This window comes from Tachysurus fulvidraco, chromosome 21 (genome assembly GCF_022655615.1).
Source record: "Tachysurus fulvidraco isolate hzauxx_2018 chromosome 21, HZAU_PFXX_2.0, whole genome shotgun sequence".
NCBI lineage: Eukaryota > Metazoa > Chordata > Actinopteri > Siluriformes > Bagridae > Tachysurus > Tachysurus fulvidraco.
The window spans coordinates 6,502,402-6,521,155 of record NC_062538.1 but is presented as its reverse complement, the minus strand read 5'-3'; the positions used below and the strand labels follow the sequence as shown (position 1 = coordinate 6,521,155).

Genomic DNA, 18,754 nt, shown 5'->3' with positions numbered 1-18,754 from the left:
AATGTGTGTGACTGTAATAAGGGAGGTTTGGTGAATCACTGCTCCTAGATTGCATTACGCAGCTCCGCACGCACTACGGAGAAGCACAGGCACGCGCAGCATGCACGCGCAGTCAGAGCTGGAGGCATTTATCTATAACGGCGGCAACCAAAAGCAGTGAAATGTCACTATCCTTATTAACAGAGTTGATAGCACAAACGAAATATTAATGCAATATCAATACTAAATAAAAATAGCATTTATTGATTTGGTCTTTGTCTTGTGAATATTTGTTTATTAATGACTGCATTCATTGGACACACTGATTGTAGAGAATGTGTTAGGATTAGATACATACATGAACTGATCTGATTCAAGATTGACATCATTACATCATGCATAAAATTTTGGTGTCCACTTTTGGCATTTAATAATAGCATAACTTTTGGCTTACTATGTAGTCATATAATATATAATATAAAACTCTTCTTGTTTTAAATTCTCACTGAGGGCTAAACGCCCTAAAGATGAAACCTGGAACCGCCCCTGCTCTTATGCCTACCGAAAATCACTGAACTTTTACTTTTTACTTTTACTTCAAATACTTAAGTACATTAAATATCAGAAAATTACTTTTGATACTTAAGTACAGTAAATATCAGTTACTTTAAGACTTTTGAGTAATATTCTAAAAGGTGACTTTCACTTCTACCAAAGTCTACTACGATGCTTGTACTTTTACTAAAGTATTGCTTTCTAGTACTTTATACAACACTGCTTAATAATAAAAGTGTTTAATAATAAAGCTTTATAGTACAAACACACACACACACACACACACACACACACACACACACACACACACACACACACACACACACATACACACACACATACACACATGCGTTTGAAACACACACAAACACTCACACACACAAACAAACTCACACACACACAAACACGCACACACATAGTTAAAATAAATAAATAATCTGGCCCTGAAGTTATAAACTAATAAAGTGCTTTTAATTAGCTTATTCATTTAATATAGTGTGTTAATCCAAGGAAAACCCATGTGCACAAACACACACTCACATAAACACACACAAATACACACACAAACACACACATAAACACACACACAGACACACACACACATAAACACACACACAGACACACACACACACACACACACACACACACACACACACACACACACACACACACACTTTCACTGGAGGCCCAAACCGGTTCCAGCATGACAACCTGGAATGAACTTCCTGTATTTCTGTGTGCACAAAGGAAAATCAATGAAGACATGTTTTACCGAGTTTGGCATGGAAGAACTTGAGTATCCTGCACAAAGCCCCGATATAATCCCACTAATCACCTTTTTTTTAAATGAACTGAAACGCCAAATCAACCCCAGACCTTTTAGCCATACATCAGTTTACCCTGCCTCATTAATACTCTTGTGTCTGAATAAGCAAATCCCCACAACCACATCTAAATCTCAGAAGACTGGCAAAAAGGGTCCATATAATGGTCAGGTGTCACTAAACATTTGGCCATGTATTGATGCATACATGTATAAATACTGACTATGCATGGGGCATGTGGTAGCCTAGTGGTTAATGTCTTGGGCTACCAATCAGAATGTTGTGAGTTTGATCCCAGGTCCTTTGATCCCAGGGCCTTGCTCAGGGACCCACTATGTTGGGTCCTGAGCAAGGCCCTTAACCCTCAATTGCTCAGTTGTATAAATATGAAATAAGTCGCTCTGCATAAGGGTGTTTGCCAAATGCTGTAAATTACCACCAAGTCGTACATTGTTATGCAAAACACACAAAGTGCTCTTGTCTAACTACACACAGATATTGTATTACAATATTGTATTCTTTACATTTGAAGATGTAAAGATCACTAAAAAAAACAACAACTAATGTTACTGTACAAAGAAACCAAAAAAAAAATGTTTCAAGCACCTTCTTTTCAATCACTAGAATTTGTGATTTGACAGTCTGGATTTTAAACATATGTATATAAACTCCCAACACACAAGGCACATATAAATGTGTATCGATTGCAACCATTTGCCCAGAGCCTTAGCTGTCTTTTCTAGTGGGGGGTGAATTATTTGGAGACGCATGTTGTAGTAGGCCTGATGAAGAGACCCTCCTACACACCGTAAAGCCTGTAATATGTGTTCAGAGGCTGGAAGCACGACAATGCGCGCCCCCGCGGACTGCGCCATCACTGTGCGCTTTACGGTATTGGTACTGATGAGGGATGAGTCAGGCTATATGATGCTGATGATGCTGCCATTTCATCAGCAAATTTTACAAACATTCTTTCATCCATTATTATGAGATTGAAGATTCGATCTTGGGAATGGATTTTTAAAATAAAAAACATAACTGATATTAGATCACACTCTTCCTCAATGATGATGGTTCTCAGTATGATTGTACCGTTATAACGGAAACTAGTTGCATAGGCTGTTATTTCTAACAAAACCTGCTCGGATGTGTGTGGATGCTTTGCTTTGGGACACCGTTTGTTTTTCACACCGATACACAATGAAGATCACTGGTTTTGCTTTTGCAAGACATTAAGAAGCTTAACTGAGGTATGTCCAGTCGGTTATTAATCGGTTGTGTGTGTGTGTGTGTGTGTGTGTGTGTGTGTGTGTGTGTGTGTGTGTGTGTGTGTGCGTGCGTGCGTGCGTGTGTGTGTGCGCGCGCATATTTGGCCTGAGACGCGCATTTTGCTGAACACAACTTGCCCGAGGATACAGTTTGTACTCAATTTTTAGGCCTACAATGGACAATGAAGTATGATCTACTCACCAAATGACCATGTGTGCTACTCCAGGTTAAGGTTAGTTCTAGGAATTGGTTTTGTAAACTAGCCATTTTGTAAACTAGCCATTGATCATTTAAAAGCTTTTATTAGCATGAGACGGAGCGATGCGTTAAATTGCAGCATCATTCCGGTGTAGCAGCCACATCACATAACAACACACCATCACTGCCATTACAACACTGATCCAGATGCTATGTTGAGCTTCGAGCCAAAAATGGCTGGTGAAGATTGGCGGTTACTTACAGCTTTAATTCTGTCACAAATGTATTCAGACATGTTAGGGCAACTTGGTTATTCTCCATACACTTCTTTAACCCTCGAGATTAAGAAGTGCGTTTACCCCAAATCTGTACTGGCACTCCTTAACGTTTTAAACTCCCAGCTTCACTTTAAAGCATTATTTACTTCATATTAAAAGGTTCTTCTACTCAAAAAAATAAAATCAGACAATTTAGAGATATCAATCAGCCTACTAAACATGTCTTTGGAGTGGGGACGAAACCAGTGTACCTGCAGGAAACCCTCGATGCACAGGGAAACCATACAAACTTCATACACAAGGGAATTGAACCTCCATTCAAATGTGCTAACCACTAAACCACTGTGTCCTTGTAGAGATTTTAAAATAATCTTTTTGTCTATAGATCTTATGAGATATGGAAGCTATATGGCTATACCAGTTCCGATTGATCGTCATTGGTGACTCAACAGTGGGGAAGTCTTGTCTGATCAGACGTTTCACAGAGGGGCGTTTCGCACAGGTGTCTGACCCCACCGTTGGAGTGGATTTCTTTTCACGTTTGGTGGAGATTGAGCCAGGCAAACGGATCAAACTGCAGATCTGGGACACTGCAGGACAAGAGAGGTTCAGGTATTCAGCAATATCTTAAAAGGTTTTTAGCATATATAAGATGTATACTCAGGTGTAACACAATGCTAATGCTGAAATGAAAAATAGTTGAACCAATTGAACGCACCACAATCCCGACCAGGTAGTTACTAAGGATGAATGGGATCATCTGGGATCCCTATCCCAATAAACACCCTATACACCCAATACACTCTAGTCTTACGCCCTTTTTATTAGGGAGATACTTTTATAATGAATACAATTATTAAAGCAATAATTAATAATTGTTTATGTAACATAGGAAGAGAACAGCATGATTTTTCATTTATTCTTAATACAACCAGAAAGATCAACCCCATCCCTTCCTGCTGCAGAATTTTTTAATGAATAAAAGGAATCCTGCAAGAAAGGAAGCAAAAAATGAATAATTAAAAAAAAGAAAAATATTAAAAATGGGGTTTAAGAATGGGGTAGACAATGCAGAGAATTTCCTAAAATGAATTTATATCCATTTACAGTACAAATTGTTTTGTATTATGTTACATCTGTACCTGCTTTTTGTCAGTTTGGTTCTTCTATTTTACGTTCAAGGTTTGTCATTTATTACTTTAAATCCCACTCTACTTTTATTACTTTCATGCTTGCTGTGTTCTGATCTGCTTAATATCCATGTTTTAGGTCTATCACCAGGGCTTACTATCGTAATTCAGTGGGCGGTCTGCTGCTCTTTGACATCACTAATCGTCGCTCCTTCCAAAATGTTCATGAGTGGCTGGAGGAGGCACGTAGCCACGTGCAGCCACACAGCATCGTTTTCCTGCTGGTGGGCCACAAGTGTGACCTGGAGCCACAGCGGCAGGTGAGCCAGCAGGAAGCGGAGAAGCTTGCAGCTGCCTACGGCATGCGTTACGTGGAGACGTCGGCGCGTGATGCTATTAACGTGGAGCGGGCTTTCACAGAGCTGACACGTGACATCTTTGAGCTTGTCAAACGGGGTGACATCACCATCCAGGAAGGCTGGGAGGGGGTGAAGAGTGGCTTCGTGCCCAACGTGGTGCACTCATCTGAAGAAGTGACCAAGAGTGATCGCCGCTGTCTCTGCTGATCATCATACTTCTCCTCTGCAAACCCAGTCATATTGTGCTCCTTTAGCTTGGCCTCTTACACTGCCTTTTCGATCGATGAGCTTTTGAACACAGCTGTATATAGCAGAACCCAGATCCATTTTAGGACATGTTCTAGGTTTCACTCCTGAGTAGATCTGCACAAAATCCAGGCCTTGATCTCGTTAAATATTAGTTTAAAGATAACGAAATAACCCATTTTTAGGGCAAAGCAAAGAACTCTGGACTAAACTGGATGGGCCATGCACGGAAAAGTGTAACCAGGAAGAGTGTTACGTTAGGAATGCTTAAATAAGTGAATGCATTGCCTCCTTGACCTACTTGCATTCTTTTGAACCCAAGACAGAAGACAAATTCAGACATCAGTGTCACATTCTCCTGCAATCTAAATGGATTTAGGAGACATGAACTGGGAGAATCATATAAATCGAAGTATCAGCATCTCTTCAGTTGCCACATCGTGTTCTACATTATTATCATCTATTTCCTATTTATCTCATTTTAAACACGTTAAATGTGATGTTTTCTTAGGAAGCATGCAGTGAGCATTCCTTTGAGCTTACTTGCTAGTCTGATTTGTATATCTAACTCCATTTCTGCTATAAATAAACTCCATGATTTGGTTATTGATGGTAATTGATTCACTCAGATGCAGTAAGCTCTGATGTGTGACTATTAATCAGGATGTCAGCCAGAACATTTCAGAGATTTGACAATGGACAACCGAGTAACGCAAACACTACACCTGACACGTTTTGTTCAGAAATTTCACACAGCATTTAAAACGACCATCTTATATATCCTCACTATTATTCTATCATCTTACCTCTTTTTCTTTCTGATCCAGTCTTTGAACGTGCATTTGGAACGGGATCTTTAAAGCTTTACCTTTCATATCCATCCAAAAATGTATTGTTTGACTATTAACCAATACATTGTCATTTAACAGGTTGAAACAACTACTAGCTATGTATTTATTGATCTTGTATGAAAGATGAACAGTAATACCAATAAAATGTGATAAGAAAGATTATTAATGAACGACAACATATAATCCATGTTATTTTTTTCATCGAGCTTCGTGTAATGTATCGTGAGCTTGGATTGTTGAGTCGAAAATGGACTGAGATTAGCAAGTCACTTAAGAATTACAATTTTATTAAAAAAACAAAACCAAAAACATTTTACATGACATTTATTTACAGTGTACAAAATCCAGTGACAGATTAATACAAAGATAAAATATACACTCAAAGTGAAGCTGAAAGGCAAAGGGCTTGGTAAACATAGGCGTCTAACCAGCCACAAGGATCTTCAAGGAGGAGTTTTAACTTCAGGCACAGTTCTGCATTGGAGAAAAACAATGTCCAATGTGAAATGCCTTAAAGATGACACTAATTTATCTCACAACAATGAATATTTACATGGAGAGATCATGTAAATAGATACATTTCATATATTGAACATACACTAATATGGTAATACTGTACAAAAATATATTTCTAAACTTACATGAAAGCAGGAATAATTAGTTCATCAAATATAGACAAAGCAAGAAAGGTAAAATTAGTTAGAATATCATAGCATAATATATACAACAGTGCACTACAACTACATTAGAAATAATGTGACAAAAAAATAGTAGAAAAAAAATGTATTCATCCACAGCAAAAAAAAAAGGAAAAAAGTTTCAATGGAAACTAAAAATATTTTTATTATATATTACTGTTTTTATTATATAATAATTCTATTCATATTATAGAATATTACTGTTTTTTTTTTTTTACTCAAAAGTATCCATACCGTGAGATACAAATTCCAGTCATAACCAATTCATTTAGGATTTTTGTATAATGGACATTGAACAAAGCAGCTTTAGGAAAATATACTGTTTCTGGATGTCATTTCTAAATGTAGAAATGTATTCATTTTGTTTTAAGCACATCCAGTCCATAAGACCTTCACATTCCTGTTTTAATACAGCTGTTATCAAAAGTGCCATTGACAATTATTTCCAGTGCAGTTTGGGATCAGTTTTTTCTTCCAATCACTTCCAGATTTCATCAAACTCCATTTCAGAGTCTGTCTAGTCTCCTAGATACTTCATTTTTTGGGTTATAAAAGGGCATTAGAATTGAGATCAATTTTTTTTTTTTTTTTTTTTTACAAAACTTACTAAACAACAAAAAAATTGCTCTCCAATATCTATTCAAATCTTAAGGTTTTGTCCTTAATACTGAATAAACTGCATAAACACTGACTGGTCTTAGAGACGCATGTCAAAGCGTAAACAAGCAAAGTCAATATGTAGCGATTTACTGTTCTGTTCACTTGCTGTTGCCTTTTGTACATTAGCCACTAGAGGTCACTGTAACGTCATACGAATGTTAAAGCACAACGTCACTTTAATGTTAAAGATTAATGTCACTTTAATGTTAAAGCGTAAGGTTACATTAATGTTAAAGCATAACGTCACCATGTTAGAGCGTAACGTCACAATTATGTTAAAGCGTAAACAAGCCGATCACTAGGAAATAATTGATGTTGCATTTTGTACATTAGCCACTAGAGGTCACTCTAGTAACTAACATCATACCAAGATACACACAATATGGCCGGACCTCACAATGGTTCTTTGTAGTAGCTCTCTCCCAAATGCGCTCAGTTTTAACAGACGGTGTAATCACGATAAGATAATACAAACAACTAACAATCGCCACATGTTTAAAAATACCCTGTATACACTTGGCCTAATGTCTAACAGACACCAACTTCTACAGCATGTCTGAGCACACTAGCATCCATCAGCTAGAATTTATCTGTACTGTACTATTACCAGCCTCTTAGGCCATCAATGTCAAGTAAAACTTTCTACATTATACTGATTTCATGTACTGAACACAGTCTAATTATTTTCAGGTATTTGTTTTTCTAAATAAAATGCTCGACACAATCTATAATCAAGATTTCCAATTGTGTAACACTGAATTTATAGTCTTCACTTCATAAATATAGAACTTTATGGTTAGATACGAGCTGCTTCTGTTGTTATCAAGGAGACATGGCTTCCACCTCACTGTCATCGCCTCCTAAATAAATGGGGGTCTTCTTATTCTTTTTTCTCTGGGTGCTGTTCTGCGCCTCGGTGCTGTTCCGGATCCCATAAAAGAAGTAGATCATGAACCCTGAAAGGGGAAAACATGAGGATATTAAAAATAAATGCATTATTTTAAAAAATAAATAAGTATTCTTGTAAACATTAACGATAGATGACTAACAGAAGCGCTCAGGCAATGTTAATGTTGCCATGGCGATAACGCTGATTTTTTTTTCTGGCCTAATAAAACGTTTATAAATTTGGTAGACATAAATAATGTCTAGCATCTATTGAACATACTGTACAGAACTGGCAAACTTTTAACAACCACAAAGTTCTTGGACAAAATTCAATTGACGCAGTGTGTCTCCATTGTATTAGTATGAACATGACAGGCGCTTTGTGTTCCTGTGACGTCGACCAATTGCACATTTTCTAAGTTATATTTGCTTAATCTCTGGTTACACTTGTTTGAAAAGTCGACATACTAAACATACCACTCATACTGAACCCCACCTACATAGTAAATGTAAAACCTTTCACTGTGCCCAGAGTATCTTGATGATTACTCAGGCTGCATAGCCAAGTTTTCGACAGACAATAGATTAAAACTGTAAAATAAATAGATAGATAGATAGATAGATAGATAGATAGATAGATAGATAGATAGATAGATAGATAGATAGATAGATAAAAAAAAAAACTCTAGATGTTAAGCTTTTAGTTAGAAGAGGAAAGGGCCAGTGTAGGGTTTCTTTTTGCACTTCCTTGTGTGTGTGTATATCAAAAATTAAAATAAAATCTAATACACTAAATGTTCTTCTTTCTCAGAAACATATTTCTGTTATAAGCTGAAAGACAGTGTGGCTGTGAGGAACGTGGACAGAGCCAAACAAGCTAAGAACATTAGAGTGGGTTGTGTGTGCAGATTAGACAAATATAATCAACAATACCAAGCACTTCTGTGCTTCATATTGCTGTGTGTGATAAACGTACGAACATGCTAGAAGCAGCAGCAAAGGAAGCAATACATCAGTGATTACTGAAGTTTATTACAAAAGTGAAGGGCTGGACTGCTTCCTCTGCACAAAGAGAGAGTGAGGCTTGCTGGTGTATGATTTAGGGATTTAGGGAACGCCCAGAGCGAGGGGGTTTTTGTGCAAAGGGAATGGGAACCAAGCAGTGAAATAAGGAATTTGACAAAGTAAAAAGTAGATGGAAGACGGAAGTGCGGGAAAACGTACAACCAGGACACAGTGACGTCCCTTATATATAGTGTACAGAATATATACAGATGAGTGTGCCATTCTGAACACACAGGTAAAAAGCATGTGCTCACCAACAACCATCCAAACTGCAAAGCGGCACCATGTGGCCAGATCCAGTTGCATCATGAGGTAGATATTGACAAAAACACTAAACAGAGGGAGCCAAGGCAGAAGAGGCACCTGCAGGAAAAAAAGCAATGAGAATTAATTAATCTAATGAAAATGACCTTCATACCAAACTACACAGACATGAAGAATACGTTTATTATCTCATGAGTACCTTGAAGGTGAGTGCTTCTTTGCTTTCAGGCTGCCTCCAGATGATGATGACACAGAAGAAGCAGAGTAACGTGAGAATGGTGCACACGGCCACTAACACAAGATCGCCTGCCATCAGTTCGTCCAGCCACACGGCCAACACCGAACACAGCACGGTGATCAGCGTGGCTGAGGAGAACGAAGTACACACACTTAGCACACTGGATCAAATTACACTTGTGTTCCAAAAGTGAATTCATTTGAACCTGAGCTGCACGAATAATCACAATCAGTATTTCTGTCTGTCTGTCTGTCTATCTGTCCATCCCTTTTATCTCCACCTTTCGTGATATCCTTCCGACCTCCCTTACTCATCTTTTCCTGTATAAATCCAATTCCTCTATTCACCCATCCATCCTTTCCTTTCCACCCATTCATCTATCCATCCAATCCCTCCATTCAGTCCATCCACCCATTTAACCCACCCCCTTTCTTTTCATCTTTCCAACCAAACCTGCAATACACTCAATCATTTCATTTATCCAAACCTTTCATCCATCCATCCAAACTCTCCCTCCCTCCAGCTATCCATCCACCCATTCATTTACAACCAAATTGTAGTAACACGACTGACACTCTAACATTAAATAGCAGTCTCGAACCTAAGCTACCATATACCGCGCTTAACACACTGCTTGCACAATGAAAAGAAGAAAAAAAACAACAATTGCACAACTCTTACAGATAATCGCAGTTACAGCATAGACGATTGCTCCAGATATTTTGGTCGGGCTGTCCCTTGAAGGAACAAAGAGCAGCTTGAAGGAGAACTTCTCTCTGGGGAGATGATCATCCGAGTCAAGACCGTATTCATCACCACTGTCTCCAGAGACCGCCACCTTCTCACCTCCCACTAGCTCCACCAGTTTTTCACTCTGACTAGAGGAGCCAAGCATTCCTGGCTGGTATCTACACAGAAAACACACACAAGCCAGTTATTTCACAGAGGGAATATTTTGTGTGTAGAAGTACGTTTCGAGTGGATCTATGATGCAGCATACCTGAGAATGAGAACACACACAGCCACCAGAGAGTAAGCCAGCAATGTGCCAATAGACATAAGGTCAACCAACGCAGCCAAGTCGAACAGGAAAGCCATGAGTGCTACCAAACAGAAAAAAGAAATGCGTCACCTAACTGCAACCATTTCTTTTTACTAGGGGAGAGTGATATAAAAACATCATATCCTACAATAACAACATATTATACACAATAGGTACTGTTTATAAATTGTGTGGAAATCTATCACATTGCATTTAATAAAAAATCCTGTAAAGAACTGAGCTATAATGTCCACTAGTTATTTAACACCCAAAAAAAAAAAAAAAAAAAAAGGATTGGGGAAAACTGCAATTAAATTATTTTCAAAAATCAATTTTTAACACCAAATCAGGTGCTCCAGATTTTTATTGTATGACAAAAATCAATTGTTTATAAAATAATAAATACTATAGAAAAACTGATATTAAAAAAACTGTCATTGAAAAATTGAACACAATATTAATATTAATATTAAAATGCCCAGTCCTGGGTTGTGCAGAATCAAAATATCAAGCATGGAGCACATAAGCAGAGCTTTCCTCACCTGCTACAATGCCAGACACAACCGTGGCCAGAAGCGGGGTTTTGGTGCGCTTGTTCATGCTGGACAGAGAGCGGAAAAGCAGCCCGTCCTCGGCCATGGCGTAGATTACACGTGGCATGGGAAACATGGAGCCCAGCAGACTGCAGGATGGGAAACAGTCACAGGTTAGGACTTTGCTAGGACAGAATAATATTTGTATGTATGTGTCCACCAAATCAAGTATACGATATCAAACATGTCTTAACAACCATATTATCCAAAGCATTGTAAAAGTTAACACCATCTTCACTGACAAAGTGTCCAATGTGGTGGCTTCATTACAACTTTGTGGTGTGGCACTTTTCTGAAACTCAAATCAAAATTGTATTTGATTCAAATGTCTAAGATGTGGAGCATCGACTCTAAAAGTGCACACATGCAAGTTGTCCACGACCTTGTTAACTTGCCAGGTCTCCCACAAAACAACAGAGAACCGATTCGTTCACTAAACAAATACACATGTCAATAAAGTCCTCTCTGAAAGCCTTACCTCGTTGAAAGGGCGCAGAGTGAACCCACGGCCACTATGTATCGTGCTGGTGCCCAGCCTACATGGCTGAAGGCCTCAGGCAAAGGACTCTGGGTATTAAGCTTGTAATACGGCATCATTAGTGTGAGTGCGGCTGACACACCGAAGTATGCAAAGAAGCAGATGAGCAATGACACAACGATCCCTATAGGAATGGAGCGCATCGGGTTCTTGGCTTCCTCACCTACAGAAAAAGGGTTTAGGTACAACGCATCAGCCGTGGCATGCAATAAACTAAACAATACTCAGACACAACACAGTGGATCAACAGCATTTCCAGGATGAATATGAGGACTTACTTGTTGTTGCGATGCAGTCAAAACCCACGAAGGCGTAGAAACAGGTGGCCGCACCAGCCAAGATGCCTCTGAAGCCAAATGGTGCAAAGCCACCAGATCCAAAAGATCTCCCCACCTCTCTGAGGATGACAGAACAAGTCTTAACACCATCGGCATGTAATTCACACATCCGACATGCAAAATGAAAGACGCTAAACAACAACCCAAAGGTCATAAATATTAAAACAGTACTCACTCTTTTACTGTGATGTTGGTATCATTGATAAAGTCATCCAGGGTGAGATTCCAGTTTGCTGTATTGCCTTTTATGAAGCCTGAGATCATAACAAAGCTCAACACCACCAGGTTGATTCCAGTGAAGATTTTGTTGATGAGAGCAGACTCACTCACACCAAAGGCAAGCAAACCTAGAGAGCAAATAAGTGAATAAAACACATTCCCTTGGGTAACATTTGCAGGCATGAGAAATGATAAATGCAACCACATTAATAGTTTACTTACCGGTCAGCAGCAGAATGAGAATGAGGGCAAACAGGTCCGGATATTCAGCAAGCACATTGCCTGGAACCTTCATGGCCATGACTGACCGGAAGAAGCTCGAGATACGCTGTTCTATCAGGTTATCAAAGGTGGAGCTCCAGGCTCGAGCAACACTGGCCGTACCTGAAGATCACAAGAAGCTCATGAGCCACATTCTCAAATGTCAGTGTCTCAAATGTCTAGCGCAGTGTTCCCTTAAAGTAGCAGTCACACAACTCACCAATGACATAAGACAGGATGAGGTTCCAGCCAGTAATAAAGGCCCAGATTTCTCCCACGGTCACGTAGCTGTACAGGTAAGCCGAGCCCGTCTTTGGTACTCGAGCCCCAAACTCTGCATAGCAAAGTCCTGCCAGCATGGACGACAGCGCTGCTACAAGGAAACAGAGGACAATAGCAGGACCTGCCTTCTCTCTTGCTACCTCTCCAGCCAAAACATAGACACCAGCACCGAGTGTAGCGCCCACGCCCAGAGCCACCAGATCCAGGGTGGAGAGGCAACGGGCGAAACGGGTCTCCTCGCTGGAAAAGTCTATAGCGCGGCGCCGCAACAGCATGCGTCCCACAGAGGCCAGTTTGTCCACCATGGCTGAATGTAGTCGAGATATTTAGAGGTTGTTGGTGTGCGTAACCTTACACAGCAGTAGACAGGCTTGTTTATACACACACCTAGGAATGAAGACGGAAACAGTTAGGGTGTGTGTGTTTGTAGATGTGTGTGTGTGTGTGAGCCCTGCCTACCACTTTTGTAATTATTAATGAATCATTCAGGTTTTTTTTCCCCTCACATGACTGATGGATCCATGTCATTAATTCCAGGCTGTCTGCCATTTTGTATTTTGAATTCCAGCAAGGAGCTGAATGTCCCAACATGTGTGTTTTTTTTTTGTATTTTTTTTTTTTATCAACACCATGAAGACAATACTGACCGTATCACATTCCTGGGCTTGTTTATACATTTCTAGCTTATTAACCAAACTCAAACCACAAGAATATTCATATTAGTTTATTCCAATTATTCGTCAAGCGTCATGTTTTTTTTGTCGTTTTTTGTTCATAATGACCAACGATACACTTCCATTCACAAAGCTTTAAGACTTGCTCTTGCAGTGTCACCTGAGACACCTGCAATGAAGACAGCCTCCAAGACACGGTGTAAATTTTCACCATGGATATTTGACCAGCTGGAACCATAACACCCACACGGACGTCATGTCTTGCTATGCTATCGCTGAAAACGCTCCCTCCATCATGATAACATCAAGCGAGGGAAGCTGAAGTGATTTTTTTTTTTTGAGGGAGAGAGAGAGAGAGAGAGAGAGAGAGAGAGAGAGAGAGAGGTTCAAGGATGGGCAATGTGAACAGGAGCAAGTCAACACAGCTGCCAGATTTCCTATCTTGAAGCTTCACTAATATTGATATGAGACTGAGAGGGCCTTGCTCCTTACCAAGGCCATCAGGTTCCTGTGTACCATTTACAATGGCAGTACACATTATTCCTATATCATTATTTCAGCTTCAGCGCGGTCAGGGACGGGTTTTAATAGCAACACTCCTTATTCGTGCGTCATTCGTTTCGCATTCAACCGGGGCTCCAGCTTGTGGATTTCGGGACGTGAAATCCTGAAAATCAGATACCAAGAACTATTTTTGAGACCAAAAAAGGGTAGGACTTCACAGATAGTATGTAGATATTGTGCAAAACACATCTGCCATTTCCAAAAAACTGGATTTCCTACTGAAAATATGGAGGTCATTTAGACAAAAACGTTACATGACCTGTTCCTTGGTACGGATGTGAAAACCTAAACAGTTTGTCTCGTACAGTATCGTGTATGTACTCTGTGTTTATACATCAAAGACAGGTGGGACAAAGAAGGAATTTGGCAAAAAAAAGCAACAAAAACTTCCCTGTAATTCGACATACAATAGAAAGGCTGAAATAGAACCTTTTATCTGCATGATAGACTGTTTATCTTGGCAAAGAACCTGGAGAGACTTAAAGGTTTGAGCAAAATTGGCAGAAGCATCAGCTCAGAGCTTAAAACCACCACTAAGGTTTTGCACAACATCGTACAATGACCGCCTTCATTCGCTGCTCGCTGGCTCTGCTTGCTTGCGTCTCCCGTTAGTGAGAACGAAGCCATAAGAAATGCATAAGATTTAAGAAAAAGCTCCACTAGTTTAGTCAAAGCGACCTGTAGTTTGTGTTTTAGGGATTTTTTGAGTAACGGCTGAGCGTTACGGAGTGCAAAGTGAAGCTCCAGCCAGAAGAAATTCTTTTCAGTAGGAGTCTCCAGGAGGCTAATCGTCCAGCGTGTGTGAGGCTCTCGCAAGGGTGGCTAGATGTAGCACAATGTCTTACCAGGGCACAATGGTGCTAATCTCTGTCTTGTGTTTTCCATGAGGCTGTCCAGCTGATATGCATGTGGCCAAGTGTATCACAGTGTCAATAACAATCTTCATGAATACACGAAAATGCTCTAGTTAAACAACGATACCCTCCGATGGCTCGTTACCTAGACACTGAAGCCTCTTTTATATTCACCTGAATTAAACTGTCCATTAGCTACAAACCCCCAGTCTACGATAGTGAATATTTTAAACTACAACTCAGGAATGAGGAAGAAAATCTGTATGAATGGCAAAAAAAAAAAAAAAAAAAAAGGCCAGGACAGATCAGGATGCAGGTTTTGATAGCAGATAGCAGGCAAAAAGAAAAGAGGAGGCGAGTTTATGGAGTGAGTCACTGATTAGCTTTGCTTGAAACAAATCCTGCAATGCACCTTAAGCTGATTACATAAAGAACGACCTACCGAACTATTTAAACAGGAGTCTTGGGGGTCAAAAGTTTTTTGTTTTGGTTCCTTCTATCACGTTAGATTACGCTACCACAACCTGAAAATAAACCTTCTTACATCTGAATGAAAAGAAAACAGCAACTTCCCCTTTCAGCGTTATTGTTATTGCAGGAAAATAGATTTCGCATAAAAAGGAGGACACGTTCATTGTTTTCACAGGTTCAAACAGACACTGTATGGCTGTACATAAAAGACCCATTCAGGCTTCATACAGTCAGTCTGCATGCTAGGATTAGCTAAATCCTCACAGGCGCAGGCTTCTTAAAGTCCACTTCTTTCTAAATTGAGGTCAGTAATGTCTCGATGCAGCAGACCGTAGCACCGATGCTCAGTGAACTTATGGACAAACTTAAATACGAGGCTGTGAGATTCTTTAGCGTGCGCGCACACCCTGTGCCGTGACAAAACACGTAAGATTTTGTTTGCATTGTATTTGTTACACTGAAAACATAAGCTGATCAGGTACGGAGAAATAAGCCAGGTTTAGAGAGCCACAGGTGCCATTTGCAATCGGTGCCAAATTACATGCAAACAGCATGAGAGCCTGAGCAGGATTCTACAAACTCTCAGCTGTTTACAGTTAGGAAAGTAACCCTGATTTGGTTAAGATGCGTAGAGGCACGTATTCCTGAGAACGATTTCAGAAACATGTCCAAAGGTTGGGAAGGCTTTATAATCTTCTCTGCTTTATGCTTCCTTCCAAACTCTAAATCTTATTATCCAGTAATGACATGGTAAGGTAGAGAAAATTATTACAAGTGACAAACCGAGAGTGGAAAGTACTTGAATGGAGCCAAGTCAGCCAAAATGTCAACCTAATAAGTTTTTTTAATAGTGATAAGCGTCCCAAGGTCACAGATGATGATGCTGCGGTCTCGATAGATCATAATTGTAGATATAATACTGTGTAACTCGAGCCAGAGTCCTAACGTCATTGTAGCCTTCAGTTAATTCAATTCAGACTAAAAATATTTATTTGTTTTAAGATTAAGATTAAAGCAGTGCGTAAGATTATCAGTCAAACGTCATCGTTCATAGGTTCTTGTGTCCAAAAGGATCTACTTTAACTTATTTTACTTTCTCACTCAAGAGTACAATCTTTAATTAAGTTAAGACCAAATGAAGTTAAGAAACTCAACTTAATTTGTACATTTATTTTTACATCAGCATCTTACACCTTAAAGCCAAACATATGATAAGAAACAGCTGAAAACATGTGGGAAGAAGCTTGTTTATCCTGTTTTTGGAAGGAGTCTCCGGTTTGCCGACATGGGAAAGGACTTTGTAGTTTCTTTGTAAAACAATAAGCTGAATTATTTATTTATTATTTTGTTTGTATATTTATTTAATTGTTTGTTTATTTTTCTGAGAGCAAGAGAGAGATACAGAAAAAGAGTGACACAAGTAGCAATAAATAAAAATAGATATATAAATGATGTGCTTTTCTTTAGGTAATAAACTGTAATCACTGACAAATAAATTTCTGTGGTATAAAAGGAATAAAACATTTTGTAGCAGGCTGCTATTGTACTACCTGTCCCTTTAAAGACTGGACTACTCATTATAATATAATCATGGTTACAAACTAAATTAGCTGTACGATCTGCATCATGGAACAACTGGGTTTGGCACGGAGTTATGGATAAAGCTGCAGTAACGGAGGCATAACGAGTGAGTTATTATACATATAAATAAAAGAAAACGTATAATCTTTGCAGATTACAGGGCGGCCAACATGACTATATGAGTGAGTAAATACTGACACGTTAGCCATGTGTGACACGGTGCAAATATATCACAACCATATAAAGCATGAGCTGCCCACGAGGCAGAATGAGCTGGCATCACTGTTGCTGATGCAACGTGCTCTCTCTCTCTCTCTCTCTCTCTCTCTCTCACTCCCTCTGTCTCTCTCTTACACACTCTCTCTCTCTCGCGCACACACACACACTCTCTCACTCCCTCTGTCTCTCTCTTTCACACTCTCTCACTCCCTCTGTCTCTCTCTCTCTCTCTCTCACACACTCTCTCTCTCTCTCTCTCTCTCTCACACTCTCAAACACCTATATATTACTAACTCATTCTCAAACTATGTGTATCTACATTGTATCATTATTGTGAATCAAAAGAAAAGCAGATGCAGAAAAGAACAAATATAGTGATGGATAAAGGTTAATATGATCTTACTGAATCTAGACAACATCAAACCCACACAAAGGCAGCGACTTAAAGCAATGAAGAAATTTGAATTTGGTTGAAGAAATAAAATTTTTACGACATGACGGAAAGTGACACGAATAATGCAAGATAAACTAAGATAATTTATGTAGGATTAATCTGTTATGTAAGATAGCTAAATATATACGGTAAAATAATAATAATAATAATAATAATAATAATAATACATTGATTGATTCATTCATTCATTCATTTAAACACAAACGCAATCCATGACCTATAATTAAATATGACCACAATACACGATAAATATAACTCTACTATAAAATACACAAAATCACAACACTCCTCGTTTGTGTTGTGATCATTTTAAGTGATTAGCGAGCTAAAGCTAAAGCTAACCGTATAAAATAACCCCATTGGCGTGTGCGATTGCATCAGAAAGACTCCAGGCGAGGCTCAGGATTTAGTACTAAACACCTCAATAAACACCTCACTAAACACCTCAATAAACACCTCAATAAACACGCCATCTCTTACCCCTGGACATAATGTGAAATACACGAAGCAAAGCGTTTATATATGAAACGTTACATTACCTTTAGTGGTGCTCACAGTGTTACAGACTTGTGCACTACAGACTGGAGCGCTTTTAGTGCTCAAGCGGTCACGTCATATAAACAAACCCGCCCCTCCCCTTTGACACCACGCCCCTCATTCATCTTCTAGTAAAATAAACGTCACAAAATCTACCGGGAATTTTCAGATACGAGAAATTTTTACTTAAGTCCAGTAACGAAGTATTTGTACTCCGTTACACTGATTATATCAGACAGATTTGTGAACATTATTGTAATGTATCTGAACAGTGGTAGGGTAGTTTATTGTCCGTTATTCGCCACCTTGGACATTGATAAACTACCCCACCACTGTTCAGATATATTAAATTAATGTTCACAAATCTGTCTGTTCATAAACATGCAGTAACCCAAGCTTAGGATGCTGTGCAAATGAGATGTTTTATTCCTTAATATTATTCTTAAGAACAAATACAGTATTTGTATTTTAACATTTTATACCATAGAAGTATCTAAATTGGATTTTGTTTGTTTGTGTTTATTTATTTATTTTAATTCTATATAAGGATATATATCTTTAAGGATATATAAGTTAATGAAAACTGAAAGGGCAATTCTGCAAATACTGTAAAACATAATTATAA

General features: G+C 38.9%; 2 protein-coding genes across 3 annotated transcripts; one reads left to right on the top strand and one right to left on the bottom strand.

Moving 5' to 3' along the window:
* Nucleotides 1-2,274: 2,274 nt before the first annotated feature.
* On the top strand, nt 2,275-6,993 carry rab39ba (RAB39B, member RAS oncogene family a). 2 transcript variants are annotated; one of them, XM_027156680.2, is made up of 3 exons: nt 2,275-2,608; nt 3,489-3,715; nt 4,373-6,993. In XM_027156680.2, the coding sequence occupies exons 2-3, from the start codon at nt 3,501-3,503 to the stop codon at nt 4,797-4,799; spliced, it is 642 nt and encodes a 213-aa protein (XP_027012481.1). In that variant the 5' UTR covers nt 2,275-2,608; nt 3,489-3,500; the 3' UTR covers nt 4,800-6,993. The 2 variants fall into 2 exon arrangements, with proteins under 2 accessions (XP_027012481.1, XP_027012490.1); XM_027156689.2 differs by lacking the exon at nt 2,275-2,608 and adding an exon at nt 2,704-2,859.
* Nucleotides 5,956-18,236, bottom strand: slc7a3a (solute carrier family 7 member 3a). The gene is made up of 12 exons (XM_027156672.2): nt 18,132-18,236; nt 12,714-13,162; nt 12,455-12,616; nt 12,189-12,360; nt 11,954-12,072; nt 11,616-11,838; nt 11,087-11,226; nt 10,503-10,605; nt 10,184-10,410; nt 9,464-9,630; nt 9,255-9,363; nt 5,956-8,003 (listed from the first exon to the last, which is right to left on the bottom strand). Exons 2-12 carry the CDS (start codon nt 13,078-13,080, stop codon nt 7,870-7,872), a joined length of 1,923 nt encoding a protein of 640 aa, XP_027012473.1. The 5' UTR covers nt 13,081-13,162; nt 18,132-18,236; the 3' UTR covers nt 5,956-7,869.
* Between the last annotated feature and the right edge of the window lie 518 nt (nt 18,237-18,754).